Source organism: Solea senegalensis, linkage group LG2 (assembly GCF_019176455.1).
Source record: "Solea senegalensis isolate Sse05_10M linkage group LG2, IFAPA_SoseM_1, whole genome shotgun sequence".
NCBI classification, from domain to species: Eukaryota; Metazoa; Chordata; class Actinopteri; order Pleuronectiformes; family Soleidae; genus Solea; species Solea senegalensis.
The window spans coordinates 14,903,495-14,919,108 of NC_058022.1; the positions used below are offsets into that span (position 1 = coordinate 14,903,495).

Genomic DNA, 15,614 nt, shown 5'->3' on the forward strand with positions numbered 1-15,614 from the left:
GCAGGAGACAAGACATTTGACATCAGTCCTCACACATCCCAGTATCCAAATATACTTAGTAAACGTGAGCATGCATGATCGGACTCTGCACCTCTCAAACGTATATTCACTCTCCGTTCGGAAATAATAGACGTGGGACTTGAAATGCAGTTTGAAGACGTAGTCCTTGTGGATGTTCTCAGACTCTGAGGGGACGGTGACCGAGTAACCCAGCAGAGGAAGGCTGGCCAGTGGATAATCATCCTGAGGAGAAATGGAAGCACTTAAGCACCAGTCACTTAACATTATGGTCCCTTATTCACTTCCAGCTTTCCTTAATAAATCACATATTTTACACAATGTTAACTGGAGCACAGCATATGCTACTTCCTTATTTGTTGATATTGTTGTTATTTGCATGTTTTTCTTGTTTCTTTCTTTCTTGTTTTTGTTTATATATTATATTTTGTCTTATTCCATTAACGTGCCTCTGGAATATAGATGTAAATAAGTCAATTAATGTTGATGTTCATTAATGTGCAATTTTCCTGCTGGAATAAATGCATAAATTAAAGAATTTTGGTAAGGAAATAATTACAGAAAATAAAAGAACACACCAATAGAGGAGTCATTCATGCAGTAAACATCCTGCAAGCAAGTAAATGTGGTGGGAAAATACCAAATGACAAATTATTAATGTTTTTTGGCAGATCCCAACATGCTTTCTGAATCTTAAAAGGTTATTTAATAAGACACCACGTGCAACTGCTCACAACTCAAAGACAAACTGGGACAGGTGGATTTTATGTAGAAGGCCACAAGCCAAAACAAACGTTTTCATCTTTAAAATTGTATAATTAAGAATATTGTATCATGTAAAATATAAATCTGAAAGGTCAACACAAACAAACAAGCTCTTATAAGAAGCAAATGTGGCAAGTCAGTTCGATTTTCAGCCATGGTGTGGGAGTTGGTTTTCTACCTATACTTTAATATAAAAGACTTTTAACGTTTAGTTTTTTTGTGTTGCTGTTAATGAAAAAAACTTTGATGAACCAAACAGTTCATCAAAAAGTGAGATGGAAAAAAATATATAAAAAGCAGCCTGGGAAAGTGTGTTCACTCCAACTGTGACACAGAGGTTTGACATTCAATACAAAGGTGTGAAAGAGTCTAACAGGTGGTCACAAGAGTGAGGAGGGGAATGAAAGAGTCGTCGGACAAATCACCTGATGAGACTTGTAGAAAAACAGACTGAAGTTGGTGAAGACCACCCAGAGCTTCTGCCAGCCGTTGCTATTCTTAAACTTCCGCAGTAAATTTCCAGACAGTTGATTCTGCGAAGAAAGAAAAACACAAGTTAGAAATCTAGAGCATGAAATGCAACTTCTGTACTGTAAAATCTGCTGTTGCTGAGGACCGTCCCATTTCATGTTTTATGTTTTGACTTCGATAAATAACACTGAGCACTTATATTTAGGCTGACTTAGTTAATGTGTATATTATATGTATTCATATAATAAATATAGTTCATATGTATGTGTGCTGATTGTGTTTTTTAGTAACTTTACTTTGAAGTTTACATTGATACAAACATTTTTAACCTTTATTCAACACTTTCTGGTGACTGACTTACTGCATATCGAACTATTTAACTATTTCCATGGACTATCAATTGAGTTCTAACTGATTTAGGTCCTGTGCAGCTTGTCTATGAGGATGTTTATTTAACAATAAATCAGCTACTCATTTTTAAAATTAATCATTGTAGTGTGTTGTTTTACACATGAGCACTGAGCATATGCTACTCCACATACTTTCAAATTAACTCTGAGCGCCACTCAGAGGCCAAAAGTCACCTAAACGTAAACTTGTGACAGTTTCTTTAAATATACGTAACGATCATGGTGCTACTCCATTAATTTGATTTTAAATCGACTGTTACAGACATGTTTTACAGAAATATCTATCAGTAATTTTCCCCCCAGCTACTTCCACTGCATTTTTATATATATATAGTTTTTATGTCATACTGTTGGGTTATTGTTTCATATAGACAAACACACGGGGCCTGTCCTGTCTGCCTGGCTCCTTTACCTCTAGGCTCCGGCAGGATTCACTAAAGGAGATGCTCTGAACACGGTACCAGCAGATAACAGACAGAGGCACGGGTCCCTGGCCACTGGGGGGCCCCACCGGGGGGGCCTTATTCTCACTGACTGGACTAGGGTCCTCTACCACAGAGGAACGCACAGACGCATGGGGAAAAGAGACAGAGAGAGAGAAAAAAAACAGACAGGGAGGGAAAGGACAGAAACACAGAGACTGAGTTGGTGAAACACGGGCATGCGACAGGTGACAGGGGTTAACACATCAGCCAATGGTGTGTCCAGGCAAGGCTGTGAAGAGGACATCGTTACGGAGGGAAGAGCAGAACTAGATCAGGACACAGCTGGGTTGTAGAGAGGCTACATCCCAAAACAGGATCCATTCTGTTAGTGTGAGATGAGGACGTTTAGCACATCTAGGAACTGCTCTCTCTCTCTCTCTATCTATTTATAGACAATCAAAGACGTTTAGTGCCAGGAGGGGAAAAGAAGGACAGAACCACAGAGGAAAGCCACACTTTTGTGTTTACATAGGACAGTCAGGCTGGTGATTGTCAGCCAAAGGACGTAAAGGTGGGAACGGTACTTTCACTGAGGCTGCAAAAAGAGCAAATAAATCAGCTTTGACATGCAATGAGTTTATTGAACATAAATAGTTCAAATATTGACTTTTCTAAGGCTCATCATTTTCAGTTTTTAACAGTCGGAATGGAAAGGTGCTTTCCGTAAAAAGCACCTCGTGTTGAGCTTTTGTACAGAAGTACGGATGTGCTGTTTTATCTTTATTGTTGTATATGCACACGTGTGACTCACATCCTGCTGTTGGTTTCAGGCAATTCTGAAAGAACAACAGTTGGTGGCAGTATTGTGCATATAACATTTTAAAACATGGTGATGCAGCGGGCACTGATTTTTAAGATTAAGAAATTCCTTCACCCTTCAGTCCAAATTCTATACTATTTTTTTGTTAAGAATTAAAATACAGTGACATCATGCGATACTTGCCGATTCTCTACCTTTGAGCTGTTATACGTAAAAGATTAATCAAATTCTTGCATTTCTCAGATACATTTGTCACCCAGATGTTTCCATAATTTGGTCTCAGATCATATTTTAGATCCTCCGATTTTTATTTGGGAATTTAACAATGAAAAAATGAGCCTTTTAATATAATTCTATACACACTTAAGCAGAGTAAAGGCGTTGAAGCGCAGCACAGGACGACAGTGTTACCACTGAGAGACAGTTGAAGTGTATTTAGACACAGGCACACACTCAGGAGCAGAGGAAGAAAAACAGCAAGGCAGGAGGGGAGGGAGCAGGTGGGAGGTTTTTTTTGCTGGTACCTCCACAGCTACGCTAAAGTCCACCATAGACACAGTGGTGTTCCTGTGCCAGCACACGTGCACCATGGTGTTACCGCGGTGAGGAGCGGGCCTCTCCGGCACGGTGTGCGACGCGGCCGTGTCGTCCTCGGACTCCGCCTCCACCGAGGAGTCCTCAAGGCATTCTGGGAAAGTCAGGAGGTTGTTACTGCTAGACAACGAGCAGGGGGGATGAGGGGAGAAGGGAGCTCAAACACCGACAGAGTCAGATTATTCACAGATCAGATGGGAGTCTTGGATAAATGACAGTAACCTCTCAGCCACTGTGTCTTCCCCACTCCTTGCTGGACAGCGCTACAGACCACAGAGTTATTGATTCATTCGGTGTCTTTCACTTTATCCTCCACATGAGAGTCGTGGGGCTGCTGGAGCCAATCCCAGCTGACATAAGGTGAGAGGCAGGGTACACCTTGAACAGCCATTCACTCTCACATTCACACCTATGGTCATTTAACCTGGGCATGTTTTTGGACTGTGGGAGGAAACCGGAAAATCGGCCCTCGGTCAGAGTCTTTTTGCGATAAGGTTTATTTATGCTTATTTATATTCAGCTGTAAGTTAATCTTACTATTGTCTGTGAGATTGTTGGTCAGCAGGTCAGATGAAGGCCCGTTGCTGGTTTTTGCCGTCTCTATCGCCATCTTTATGTCCTCCATCCACTTCTCCATCTCTGTTAGGGAACTACAGTAACACACATATAGCAGCGTCATGAGTCACAGCAGGAAGATCCAGGCAGTTGGAAATAGTTCACTTAACAAGAATGCCACAGGTTCCAGTCATGTTTGTCCAAGTGTCCTGCCAAAATTCACTTCCCTTAATAAGACACCATCTGTTACAGTAACAGAGACTGGATCAAACTGGTTATGTGTCTTTTCTAGAACAGCGCAAAGCAAAAAAGAAGTCACAGATATACTGTATTATGTATTACTAAACTGAAAGAACATCCAATGAGAAAACAACTAAAAATCCTAAAAAAAACATGTGAAAACATTAGTACTAACTGATAAAATATGATTCAGCAACCTTTAAGATGGATTCAGTGGTTTTAAAACTGTCCAAATCTAAATGCAAAGCCAATTTAAATTTGTGGAGTTTTATTTTGTGTCTTCTCCCTCTCTAGAGGTCATCACAGCGTTTGATTTGGCAGAGATTTTTACGCCTTCCTGACACAACCTTCCTATCTCTCCAGGCATGGGACAGGCGCAGTGAGGACTCTAGATGGCTGCATGGATCCCCTGCGGCTGGGACCGGCAACCCTCCGGTCACAAGCCAAGTTCTCTTCCCGCTAGTTTTTGAAAATTGAGTTTCATATTGCATGGAAATTCCACCTAAAGTAAGTATAATGTATATTTGTGTTTCTACAATTTCACGAATTGTGAGAACTCAACTGCACCTGACAGAAGTCCGAAAACAGCACAAAAAGCTCCACATGAAAATCTTGTCTCATAGAAAATGCAAAAGCAGGCACTTAAAGGTCGAGGTACAAGGCGCCTGTGGTTGACAGCCGTTGTTCTTACCTTGCTGCCACCACCACCGACTGCCGCTGTCCAACCAGCGTGAAGGCGTGAGGCACACCCCACTCGTCTTCACTCTCCCTGATCTGACAGAACACACAGAAACACCGACACGCAGGGAAAACATTAGAGAACCGTGGAATCTAGGACAGCAAGGGACCAAAATAGACGACGAGGCAGGAAAGGGAGGGAGCAAGGATGAAAATGAAGTGAGAGAGAGAGAGCGATGTGTGTGTATTTGTCTTGACAGTGTCTGTGTGTGTACAGTGTGAGTCTGCAGACATCGAACAGATATTCAAACTCCGACTAAGCACTCACTGTCATGCCATGGAGCGGCAGCTGCCCGTGCACTTTGAACTGATTGGTTGCCGTCATCCCTCGACTCGTGTACAAAATCACATCACTAAACTGGAGAGAAAGCAGAGATGTACAGTCTTCTAAAACAAGTTTCTTTGAGTGTGTTTCTCTTTAAATCACCAAACTAAATGTACATATTCCAACTTCATTTATATAATCGACATTCTAGTTTTGTGTTTGTAACGTACATTTCTACCCAAACTAAACACTTAGTTTGTATAGCACTGACATGGAGTTATTTTCCTTTTTTAACAACATTTGCAGTTGCACCACATCTGCCAACACCCGTGAGTAATGTATAGCTGATAAAAGCCGTGTTATTTTTCCACTGAGCTCACTCGGCTAATCTATTAGTGACATGACCCGATTTGAGCAAAGGGTTTTTGTTTTTTTCTTTACCAGAAAAAACATTCGTTGCTGAAGGCCTTTCCCAGACAGTTTGCTGAGGCAACCTAACCTGATGAACTCCTGAGGAAGAAAAAAAAATGCATTATTGATTAGCTACACGCCACACAGGAAGAAGGAAGTCAGACAGAGAAGTGAATTCCCTTCGAGCGATGGACTCACCCGACCAGGAACGACAAGATTGTCGACGCCAATCAAATCCTTCTTCAACTCCAGGAGTTTCTGAAAGTTCTCCATCTTGACGAGGCTTCCCTGGAGCTGCTCCACCACCTCAGACACGTCTGCCAGAGCAGCTACACAACAACAACCACATGTAACGGATCACTGGAAATTCTCTGTGGCGACAGAACACCCGTAGACATCGGCGAGAACATCGTACCTCTGCAGTCCCTGAAGTCCACATGAGTCGCGGGGTAGTGTTTGCACAGGCGCTCCAGGATCTGCTTGTAGTGAATGAGGCGGTGCAGCGGTCGCAGGACGAAGACGTTGAGGGGGATGTAGCAGACCTTTTGCAGCTCAAAGTCCTTGCAGAGACCCTCCAGCTTGTGGGATGCCCTACATGCCTTCTCCAGCTCCAACAGAACTTCAGACTGCTTGTGAAGGTTTGCGGTCAGCGGCTGCGGACGGGTTTAGGTTGGGAAAACAGCGAACACGCATGGGAATCAGCGGAGTACGATTTTTGCAGGTGTGGAAGTGGTTTTACGCTCATTTCAGCCTTACCTTCAAACCTTGAAAATTCTTCAGCATGACATCTCCAATGCGCTGGTAGTCTCCTTTGATGTGAGCGTTGGAACGTCCTTCCCTATAATTGACAAACGTACAGGTTGTTTTTGCATCGGAAACTTTACACATTTCGCTTTCAGAACAGAATTAACTTTGGAATGATTTGCCTAATCATTAGTTTAAAGATATTAGTATCAGGGACATTGTACAACATACATTAGTCTCAGTAAAAGAAAAGACGTTGTAGGAGCCAAATTGAACGAGGTCATAAGGAGGAACTAAACCTTGAAAAAAAATAATTCTCATCAAATTGCAGAGAATTCGTGAGTCCTACCAGCAGGTGTCTCCATTGAGCACCACTTTCCCCTTGACAGGGAGCAACAGTAATAGGTTCCCATGGATTCATTAATAATGTTTTTTTTTTATTTGGCTTTTGTCTTAATCAGCAGCTTTTGGGAAACATATCTTAAGTCTGTTCAACACATTTTCTCTTCATCTCAGCTTTCTAATCTTGGTCCCAATGACAAAGGTACAGCACATTTGAATATGCAAAGGAAAGGAAAAGTGCAAAATCATTTGCATATGCATTTGAATGTGGTTCTTATCAGCAGCATTAACTCAATATGAGCTCTACTAAGAATGAGTGAACATGAGTGAGGTACTGGTATTAAAATACTAGAGTAGTCTGTAGATAATGGCTATGAATGTCGCAGTCTGATAGGCTTCATGAATCACTGTGTGCGTGTGACTCAGAGCATGTTAAATAAAGCACATCATCATTAAGGAGGTCAGACAACAGGAACCCACAGGCAAGAAAAGTAGTGACTGTTGCCATGGAGACAGTAGCTCCTCGGGTCAACTACAGGGACCGGGTCGCCCTCTCAGACTTAGTGCCAATGCAATTAATTTTTAGAGAAATGGGGCGAGGTAGATTTGACAGAGAAAGAAAAGCGACACACACTGGATCTGTTCTTAACCCCGCAGGGAACACTGGTGGAGGAGTCTCACCACAGAGCCAGCCGCTGCTCCACCTCCCTGAGAAAGCCTGTGTGGAACTTGTGCAGAGGCTCGAATGTGGAGTGAATGGTGTTCTTCAGAGAGTCCGGAGTGGCTTCGTCCTGTCCCACAGCACTCTGAAAAGACTGACACAAATCACAAAATGCAGCGCACAGTGAGCTTTGAATATCAGTTGGAAGGAAATCCACTTCACACCCACAAAGCAAAAAAGAAATTCAACACAGAAGTAGGAGTCATGGTGGTGTTTTTAGTTTTACACTGTGAAAACAGAGAGATATTTCTTTTCTTATCTGACTTGAGGGACTGTGGAGTGAGGCTGTGCCGAATGTAAAATGCTTCAAGACACATTTGTGATTTTTAGATAAGAAAATAGAAAACTTTTGCTTTTCTAGAGTCTAATCCAGAGGGGTTTCCCTAAGATTTATGAGCGTTTTTAATGTTCAGACGAGATAAAGCGACCATGAAGTGAACATTTGGATGTAGCAGGTATGAAAGAGATTAAAAGTTTAGACATGGTTTTTATACCTTGATGAGAGTTGATAAGCATCTCCTCTGTCAGTTTATTTGTTTTTGTGGTTTGAGCCCACGCTACTCTGATCTCATTCTGCTTTAGTTGTTGTTACATGTCAAGTACATTTAACATCATAAGAACAGCTTTGATCAATGCGGAGTAAACACTCCCCATCTCAGCTTCTGTTGTTGCCCGAGGACAAATGGAAGACTCAGACACTAGTCATTCCTCACACCATCGTTTTATTAACTGTTGCCAAAACGCTGCACCTTGTGTGTTTGGGCACAGCGGACGTCTCCGTTTAAGCTGACGTGATGGAGAAGGGAAGTGGCTTTTAAGGAAATGTGAGTGTTTCTCGAATGGTTTGAGAAGAAGCACCAGCTGTTGCTCGGATGACTTCACAACGCTCCGTATTTGGAGAGAGAGGGAGCGAGAGGGATAAAGCCTGCGCACACACACACACACAGCTGAAACAAGAATGAGCTGAAACAAGCTCGACAAATTCACGAGGCGAGAAAAGCAGCCTTTGAGCTCGCCAGAGAAAAGACGAGATTCATTTGATCCACGAGTGTGTGCGGAATCAGACGATGGCCGCATTTCTCACCACTTTCATAACCTCGTATTTAATATCCTGTTTTCTGACGCATTTCCTTTGCAATATTGTCAAATATTATCATTCGATTATATTATCGAATGTTTTTTTTCTTTCCGGCTTGCAGCAAGCTCTGTCTGTCTGTTCCAGACCTAGGGAGTCACATGCCGAGAGGGAGCACGCAGCTAAATCCATCTATCTCTTCAAGCATGAACGCAGTTTAGTATTCACAGCCTTCAGTGAGACAGATAAATGCATTTCAGTGCATGAGTGTGGGAAATGGAAAAGGGAAGGGAAAAAAAACAAAACAAATGAAATTGCATCTGCCAAAATATCACAGTATCACTGCCTGGCTGTGTTTTGCCGGGCGCAATGTGCTGGACCAGCTAACTGGGATAATCAATGTTCTGTACCCACAGGAGAGTGCGAGAGAAAAGCAACAGTGGAGCAGCGTGTTGAAGAGCAGACTTTGTCCATCTTACCACAGTTATCACCTCCAGGTCCTTCAGATACGTTCTTTCCGTGGTCAGCAGCTCTTTGGCGATAAAGTAAGCCCGATCTGTTGGAAACCTCTGCACAGACATCACAACAGAGCGAGAGTGAGAGGATGCAGAGCATGAACAATCTCACCGCGATCAAGTCCGACACTTGTTTTACCCGTCTAACCCATTTCTCTAGTAGGTTTACAGGAACATTCTCAGCTTCTGTCCCAGTAGAGATTTATTTAGGACATGCAATCTAGGTCCACTGCTATTTTGAGTCTGAGGCACAACCTTTATAGGAAAAAAAAACCTAATTACTCATTTTAAATTCATCTTGTTGACAAACCTTCCTCCGACCCTCATCTTCGTCGTCGGTGCGAATGCAGCAGGCGTCGTTGAGCAGCGGGCTGGTGAGCGGGGAAGGCTGTCGGCCGTCTGCAAAGTGACCGCACAGCTCCAGTGATTTCTGACCGTTGACCATGCCGTGGGAGTGTCCTGAGGACACGGACAGGTGAGGACTGTTGGGCACCACACCTGCACAAGAGAGAAGAGAGGAAGTTAGAGTGATTTAAATATGCATACAAAGTCAACATTAAGCCATGTGGGCAAAAATAAGTGCTCTCACCTACTTAAAAGGTCCAGTGTGTAACATTTACGGAGTTTAGTGGCTGAAACTTAACTACGACCCATAAGTATATTTGTACAAGTGTATAATCAGTTTGAAATTTCAATTGTTTGGTTTTCATAAGCTTGGAATAAGCATCCCAGAGGCTGCAGTCATCTGATGCCATGTTTCTACGGTAGCCCAAATGGACAAACCAACCAGTGCTTGCATTTTGAAGCAAAAACTTACTACACAAACAAAGACAAATGGCATCCTTTTCCGGTATGTGAAGGCCACCGTAGTTCCCTGGCGCACTTGGGAATGAGAGAGACTCACAATCGCACTAATTCTTACACGCTGGACCTTTAGAAACTTCCGGTGAGTTGCAATTTATTTGAAATGTTCTAATATTCTTAAATGTGAAGATGTCCTGCTTTATAGTGTTTTCTGTGGTTGTAAAACGATTGGTTTGAAGGTCAGTCACCATGAACTGAAAAACTGACGGCTATTCATCACTACTTTGTGACATCTTTAATGGAGTAAGAGAAAAACATTAGGCTGATTAACTCACAATAAAACTTATTATCACCCATAGTCCTGTGTTGACATTTCAATTGTAATTCAACTTGGAAAATTCATGGAAAAAACACCTCCACCATATGTAGGCCACGTCAAACTACCTCAGTGTTTACTAACACAGTTTGTCTTTGTAAGCCGTACAGGAAACAAATCACATCTAGTTGGGAGGGGGGGGAGAAAGTGAAACATTAGCCATGACTCACTCTACAGTCCAGACAGCTCTTGCAGCCTTTGTGCCATGTCAATCAATACACAAGCCCGAGACACACACTGCAGGATGATTAAGAGGCACGAGTAACTTGGTGCCGTCTACACTGACAGGATTCATTCACATTACTTACTATATTGTAGCTGCAAGTCGGCCCCCTCCTCTGTGCGTCAGCGGAAACACAACAGCGGTGCACACACGTGCATGCAACCCATGACTGCAATTAACCCAATGTTCCAGCAAAACTCTGAGAAAGAGTTAGTCCAAACACAGGAGAGGGGAAGGAGTGACTCACACAGAAAGCTACCACACAACGACACGCAACAACCGACGCTCCAAATCTACCGGGAATATGAAGGGGACAGTCGCACCAGACACCGACTTCTGGGATCCTACAAAGAAGATTCAGATATCTGTCTTCATATAGGTCATTTTTATTGACTCCAAACGAAACACAAACACTTGTAAATGAATAGAAATTGCGAGCAAAGCGGCTTGGAAAGATCAAAAGCCTGGTGAATGTTTCTAGAGAAATGGAGTGAGTCAGCGGAGAAAGAAACTGGGAGACATGCTGAGGGGGGAAGTTTAGAAAAAGAAAGAGGAGCTCCAACATTCTGTGGTCTTCAAGTAGATTCAGCAGCAGCCTTGTGAGATACTGAGTAGGCGGTAATGAGGAAACGTACATTCAGTCAGCTCTCTACATTCAGTTCATAAAAAATATGTCAAATACGGCATACGTCCCTTATTTTAAAAGCCCTTTTGACAATAATGTGTTTGATAAACAGCACGACATCACAGTGAGGTGACTGTGAGCGACTACTTGTGTATTACAGTACATTCATGCTTCCGTGTCGGTTTAGCACAGGAAACACATCCCATACGTAGTGAAAAACACACAGATTTCACCCGCAGACCTGGAACTCTGAGCTGAACAAACAAGTTCAGCGGTAGATGGAGTGTTACTCCAAGTCTACAGGTGAGGTTGTGTGAGAGTTCCCTCACAGTGCAGCGATCCAGTACCTCACAAAAAAAATAAACACATCATTCACACCAATGGAGCTTTGAATTCAGGCTTCAAGTTGAAACATGAAGTCATTTTAAAATCGAATAATTGAAATATCCCCTTTGCAATGTCCATGCAGTGCTGCCTTTGAACTGCCCTCTATCCCCTGCATATTCCCCAGCTTCTGTCATTCTTAAATGTTCTATCTCCTCAGGAATAATGAAGTGTGAGCTGGATCACTGCAGAGAAAGAACCTAGACACCCCAGCACAGAGAGAGTGAAGTGACAGCGCGGGTGTACATGCAGCCACGACTGAAAAAGAGTAAAAAAGAAAATACAGATATGACAGTTTCATGCTGACAGACACAGTGCAAACTTTGGACAATGACGAAAGAAAAAGAAAATGTCATGCACAGAACATATAAACAAATAAAACAGAATTTAACAAGAAGACAGGCATGCAAAGAAGTGAGAAAATGAAAATAAAAATAAAAAAAGTGCAGCTTCACTCTTCTGTGAATGGAGATTGTTATGTGTGTGACAACAGCAGCTGAGCGGAGACACCAAATCGCTGGCAGAGATGCTTGAGCATGAGTCAAGTGCAGACAGGGATGTCAGCTGTCGGCATAAGTGCCATAAACTGCCGCAGAGAGGCTGAACTACCACTGCAACAGACATTTAATTTCACATCAGCGTGGCTTAGCCCCTGCTGGTCTCTAATGCCTGTTTACACAACAGTCAATAGAATCTTGTTAAGCTGTATTTTATCCTGGTGTTTTATTCGTGTCACTTTAGTGAATGGACATTTCTGTTTTAGGTCTCAATACTGGTAAAAGTGTTTGCTACTCTCACAGCAGGTGCCACAGTAGCACTATTCCTTAGATAAAAGAGACTTATACACTTTACAACAATTACTGCCACGAGTAAATATCCCCAGGTCTTCTAAGACAAAATACTGATAATGAGCACAAGTTGCATTTGCAGAAAAGTGTACAAAGTCCGACCAACTACTGTCAAATCAGAGCCTACGGACATTTGGAAATCATAAGGCAAGTGTGACAGAAAAAAAAACATTGAATTAAGAATGAAGTCAATGTAAGAGTGTTGGGGGGAAAATGCAGTTGGAACCATAGCTTCCTTATTTAGAACCCTCTTACAAAGAACTGATAATATATCTGATGTGCTTTTTTTGTTATGTGTGCAAAGGTTATTGTTGTTGTGTTGTTCTTACCCACCATGGGTCAGTAGATGCAAATAAGCTCTATATAGCAATAATCCGGTACAGTGTGTTTACGTTTTAACTGCACACTATTCCTTTCAAATAAATTAAAAGAATAAATAAATCAGTGTTAAATTCTAATATGGCCCCTTTTGTGGTTCTGCTGAACAAAAAAGTCTCTCCATGCAGCCAAGAAGAAAACGCCAAGCAAACTACATCCATCCAGGTCTAACAGCTGAAAATCTGCCCACTATCCTCATCACTGAAGACACAGCATCCGTCCTCGTCTCCCTCCTCGTCCAGCTGGAGGCTGCCGAAGGAAAACTTGTTGCGGGGAATATGGGAAGACGTGCTGGTCTCCACCTTATCATCACACATGAGAGGGCTGCTACTGTTGCCCCTGTTTGTCTCCACCTCAGACTCACTAGACTCTGACCCACTGGTAGTGGAGCAGTCGTTCATCTGGAGTGCTCCCATGTGAGAGACACCAGCATGACCCAAGCGTCTCTGCCCGGGACCAGACCTGGACCTGCTCGGTGCCGAGAGCCCGTTGGCCATCATGCGTCTTTCCAGAGCAGCCATGCGCTCGGCCCGAGACAGAACGGGACGTGATCCGTGCCCCGCCGAGGACGCTCCGTGGTCTGGGTCAGTGTCAAAGTTGTGACGCATTTTGTGAAGCTTGAGTGAGCGCTCAGAGCGTCTCGGGGCGGGGGTGGACCCGCCCGCCTCAGGGTGAGGGGGAGCAGAGCCGTAGCCGTTTTGCTCGGCATGACTGGGGGAAGTGTCTGCGGGAGGCCCAGTGACAACGCTCCTTGAACCAGTCATGTGTGGGAGTGTAAGCGGGTCGCCGCTCTGCCTCTCTCTACTACGAGCACTAACGTCCGCCATGGTGCCATGGACAGGACTTAGGTCAGGCCTTTTGAATGACTGCTCTGGAAACTTGTCAAACTCATGGTTGTTTCTAAGTGACACCTTAGAAGAGGAAGGAGACTCTCTGTATTGTACCTGATAAGCTCCGTTTACGTTCCCAGAGCCAAACCCCTGGTGGAGCATGGTCGGCTCCCTACAGCTATGATTCAACCTAACATTTTGCTCCCTTCCCATTTTATATTCAATACTTAAATCACCCCAGTCAGTGCGGCTGAAATAAGAGCTGCTGACAGCAGCAGCCTGAGATGCTGGACCTGTACTCTGATGCTCCTGGTGGGTCTGTCGTGCTGCGCCTCTCGTCTCCTCCGGTCTGGACACAGACCCCGTTCTGCCCTCATGGCCGTTGCTCTGGTGGGAGGGGCTTGCTCTCGTTGTCCTCGAGGCAGAGGGGTCTTCTGCACTCACCAACACCGACTCTTTCCAATGATGCTGAGGAGGGGAGTCGACTCTGTCCCTGGGAGCACATCTCTGACGGAAACAGAGAGAGGAAGAGAATTAAAACATTTCAAGAGGACATGATTTTATGATTATAGCCAACACATATGGACGGCAGAATATGCACCTCTGGTGAAGGTGTCGCTGTAAGTAGTGATTATGAGAAACCAGACAGAAGTCAAACTCTTGACTGATGTTATCAGGGGTGTCAGCTCTAAGGAATCAACTCATATCAAGTGATTAGAGGAGAGTGAGTACACAGTCATTGACATCATCTCTGAATAGAGCTTAAACATGTATTTATTTGTCCATTAAAGCAGATTTCTACACTCTCCATGTACTCTTTTTTTTCCTGCTATTCATTGTCATTTTTATAGAAAAAAAATATGAAAACAAAATGGATTAATCTGTGTCTTCGATGTGAATATTTTCTGATTCCTTTGTTCTCTGTAAGACTTTGTTTTGTGAACAAGTCTCAGAGACACAGTTTAACATTTTCCACTTTTCTGACACATTATGGATTAAACAACTGATTGAAAGAAAAAGTAACTGACAGATTAATCAGCTGTGAAAATAATCATCAGTGCCGTTGCCGAACTGTATTGTATTTTAGAATGTAGGCTTTGAAACACTGAAAAACCAACATGACTGCAGTACACCATAAAGTAAATGGAAACACAAGATCATGACTATAATGAGATTCATTGAGATGACACAGGCCTCACGAAGCTAATTGCCCACTGCAAATACAGTTAACTGCCTACGACACTCACTTCTGTTGGCACTTCATGGTGACGTGGAGAAGGCAGCGGCGACAGGCGGCTGTTGTGTTGGACCCGACTGTGTTTCCTTGGCAGACGGGATATTTAGGGTCAGTGTTATACACTCCGAGCATCGTTATGCACCACGTCTGCAGCACTTACCTTTCAAATGGGATCTTTTTAAACTCGGACTCCTTCACGTAATCAATCACCTGCTTCTGTGTGCGACCACTGCAGACAGAAGCACAGAGGAGATAAAGATGAGTCCATCAGGCACAGCTGTTGGAGACTGTTATAAGCAGGAAACTCCCCTCTACCTGAATCTGAAGGAAGAACCTCGTGTGAAGAGCACCGGCTTGGGCTTAGGCTTCGGCTCCTCAAAGAGGCGGAAGAAGGCGTGGTATTCCACACAGATCTTCCAGAAGACTTTACAACAGTCCCTGTTACCCATCAGAAACTCCAGCGTGTCCTGATATGAACTCTAGTGCAGCAGAGAACATTTAATACATTTACGTCATTACACTCGTTGCATGATTTAATCACGCATGGCACAAAGCAGCCACACAGCTTACATTTAAATCTGGTCTCAGCTTGATGAGGAAGCGCTTCCTCTTGAAACTCAGTTTACGAACTTTAGACCAGTTGAAGGCGTTAATCTTTGTGTGTCCCTGCGGCGACAAAAAAGTATTTTTTTTACTCAGGCTTTGGATACAAAACAAACAATTACTGTATACATGGAAGCAAACACACAACGCAGAGGATCAACATTTAACGCACGAGTCGACTTACGGACTGGCGTTAC

At 43.4% G+C, this 15,614-nt stretch overlaps 1 protein-coding gene across 2 annotated transcripts in view; it reads right to left on the reverse strand.

The window, feature by feature from the left end:
- Positions 1 to 15,614, reverse strand: part of LOC122760649 (FERM, ARHGEF and pleckstrin domain-containing protein 1-like) — a 45,790-nt gene that overhangs the window by 1,199 nt on the left and 28,977 nt on the right. The window contains exons 9-26 of one of the 2 annotated variants that reach the window (XM_044015800.1): positions 15,385 to 15,480; positions 15,130 to 15,293; positions 14,975 to 15,043; positions 14,825 to 14,900; positions 13,871 to 14,084; positions 9,420 to 9,607; positions 9,074 to 9,163; positions 7,480 to 7,613; positions 6,469 to 6,550; positions 6,128 to 6,365; positions 5,911 to 6,041; positions 5,743 to 5,811; positions 5,305 to 5,394; positions 4,990 to 5,072; positions 4,041 to 4,153; positions 2,077 to 2,213; positions 1,209 to 1,316; positions 92 to 243 (exon numbers count right to left, since the gene is read on the reverse strand). In XM_044015800.1, the coding sequence (XP_043871735.1) occupies positions 92 to 243; positions 1,209 to 1,316; positions 2,077 to 2,213; positions 4,041 to 4,153; positions 4,990 to 5,072; positions 5,305 to 5,394; positions 5,743 to 5,811; positions 5,911 to 6,041; positions 6,128 to 6,365; positions 6,469 to 6,550; positions 7,480 to 7,613; positions 9,074 to 9,163; positions 9,420 to 9,607; positions 13,871 to 14,084; positions 14,825 to 14,900; positions 14,975 to 15,043; positions 15,130 to 15,293; positions 15,385 to 15,480 (2,234 nt within the window). Of the gene's footprint in view, positions 1 to 91; positions 244 to 1,208; positions 1,317 to 2,076; positions 2,214 to 3,433; positions 3,598 to 4,040; positions 4,154 to 4,989; positions 5,073 to 5,304; positions 5,395 to 5,742; positions 5,812 to 5,910; positions 6,042 to 6,127; positions 6,366 to 6,468; positions 6,551 to 7,479; positions 7,614 to 9,073; positions 9,164 to 9,419; positions 9,608 to 13,870; positions 14,085 to 14,824; positions 14,901 to 14,974; positions 15,044 to 15,129; positions 15,294 to 15,384; positions 15,481 to 15,614 lie in introns of both variants that reach the window. The other variant, XM_044015792.1, reaches the window with a different exon arrangement.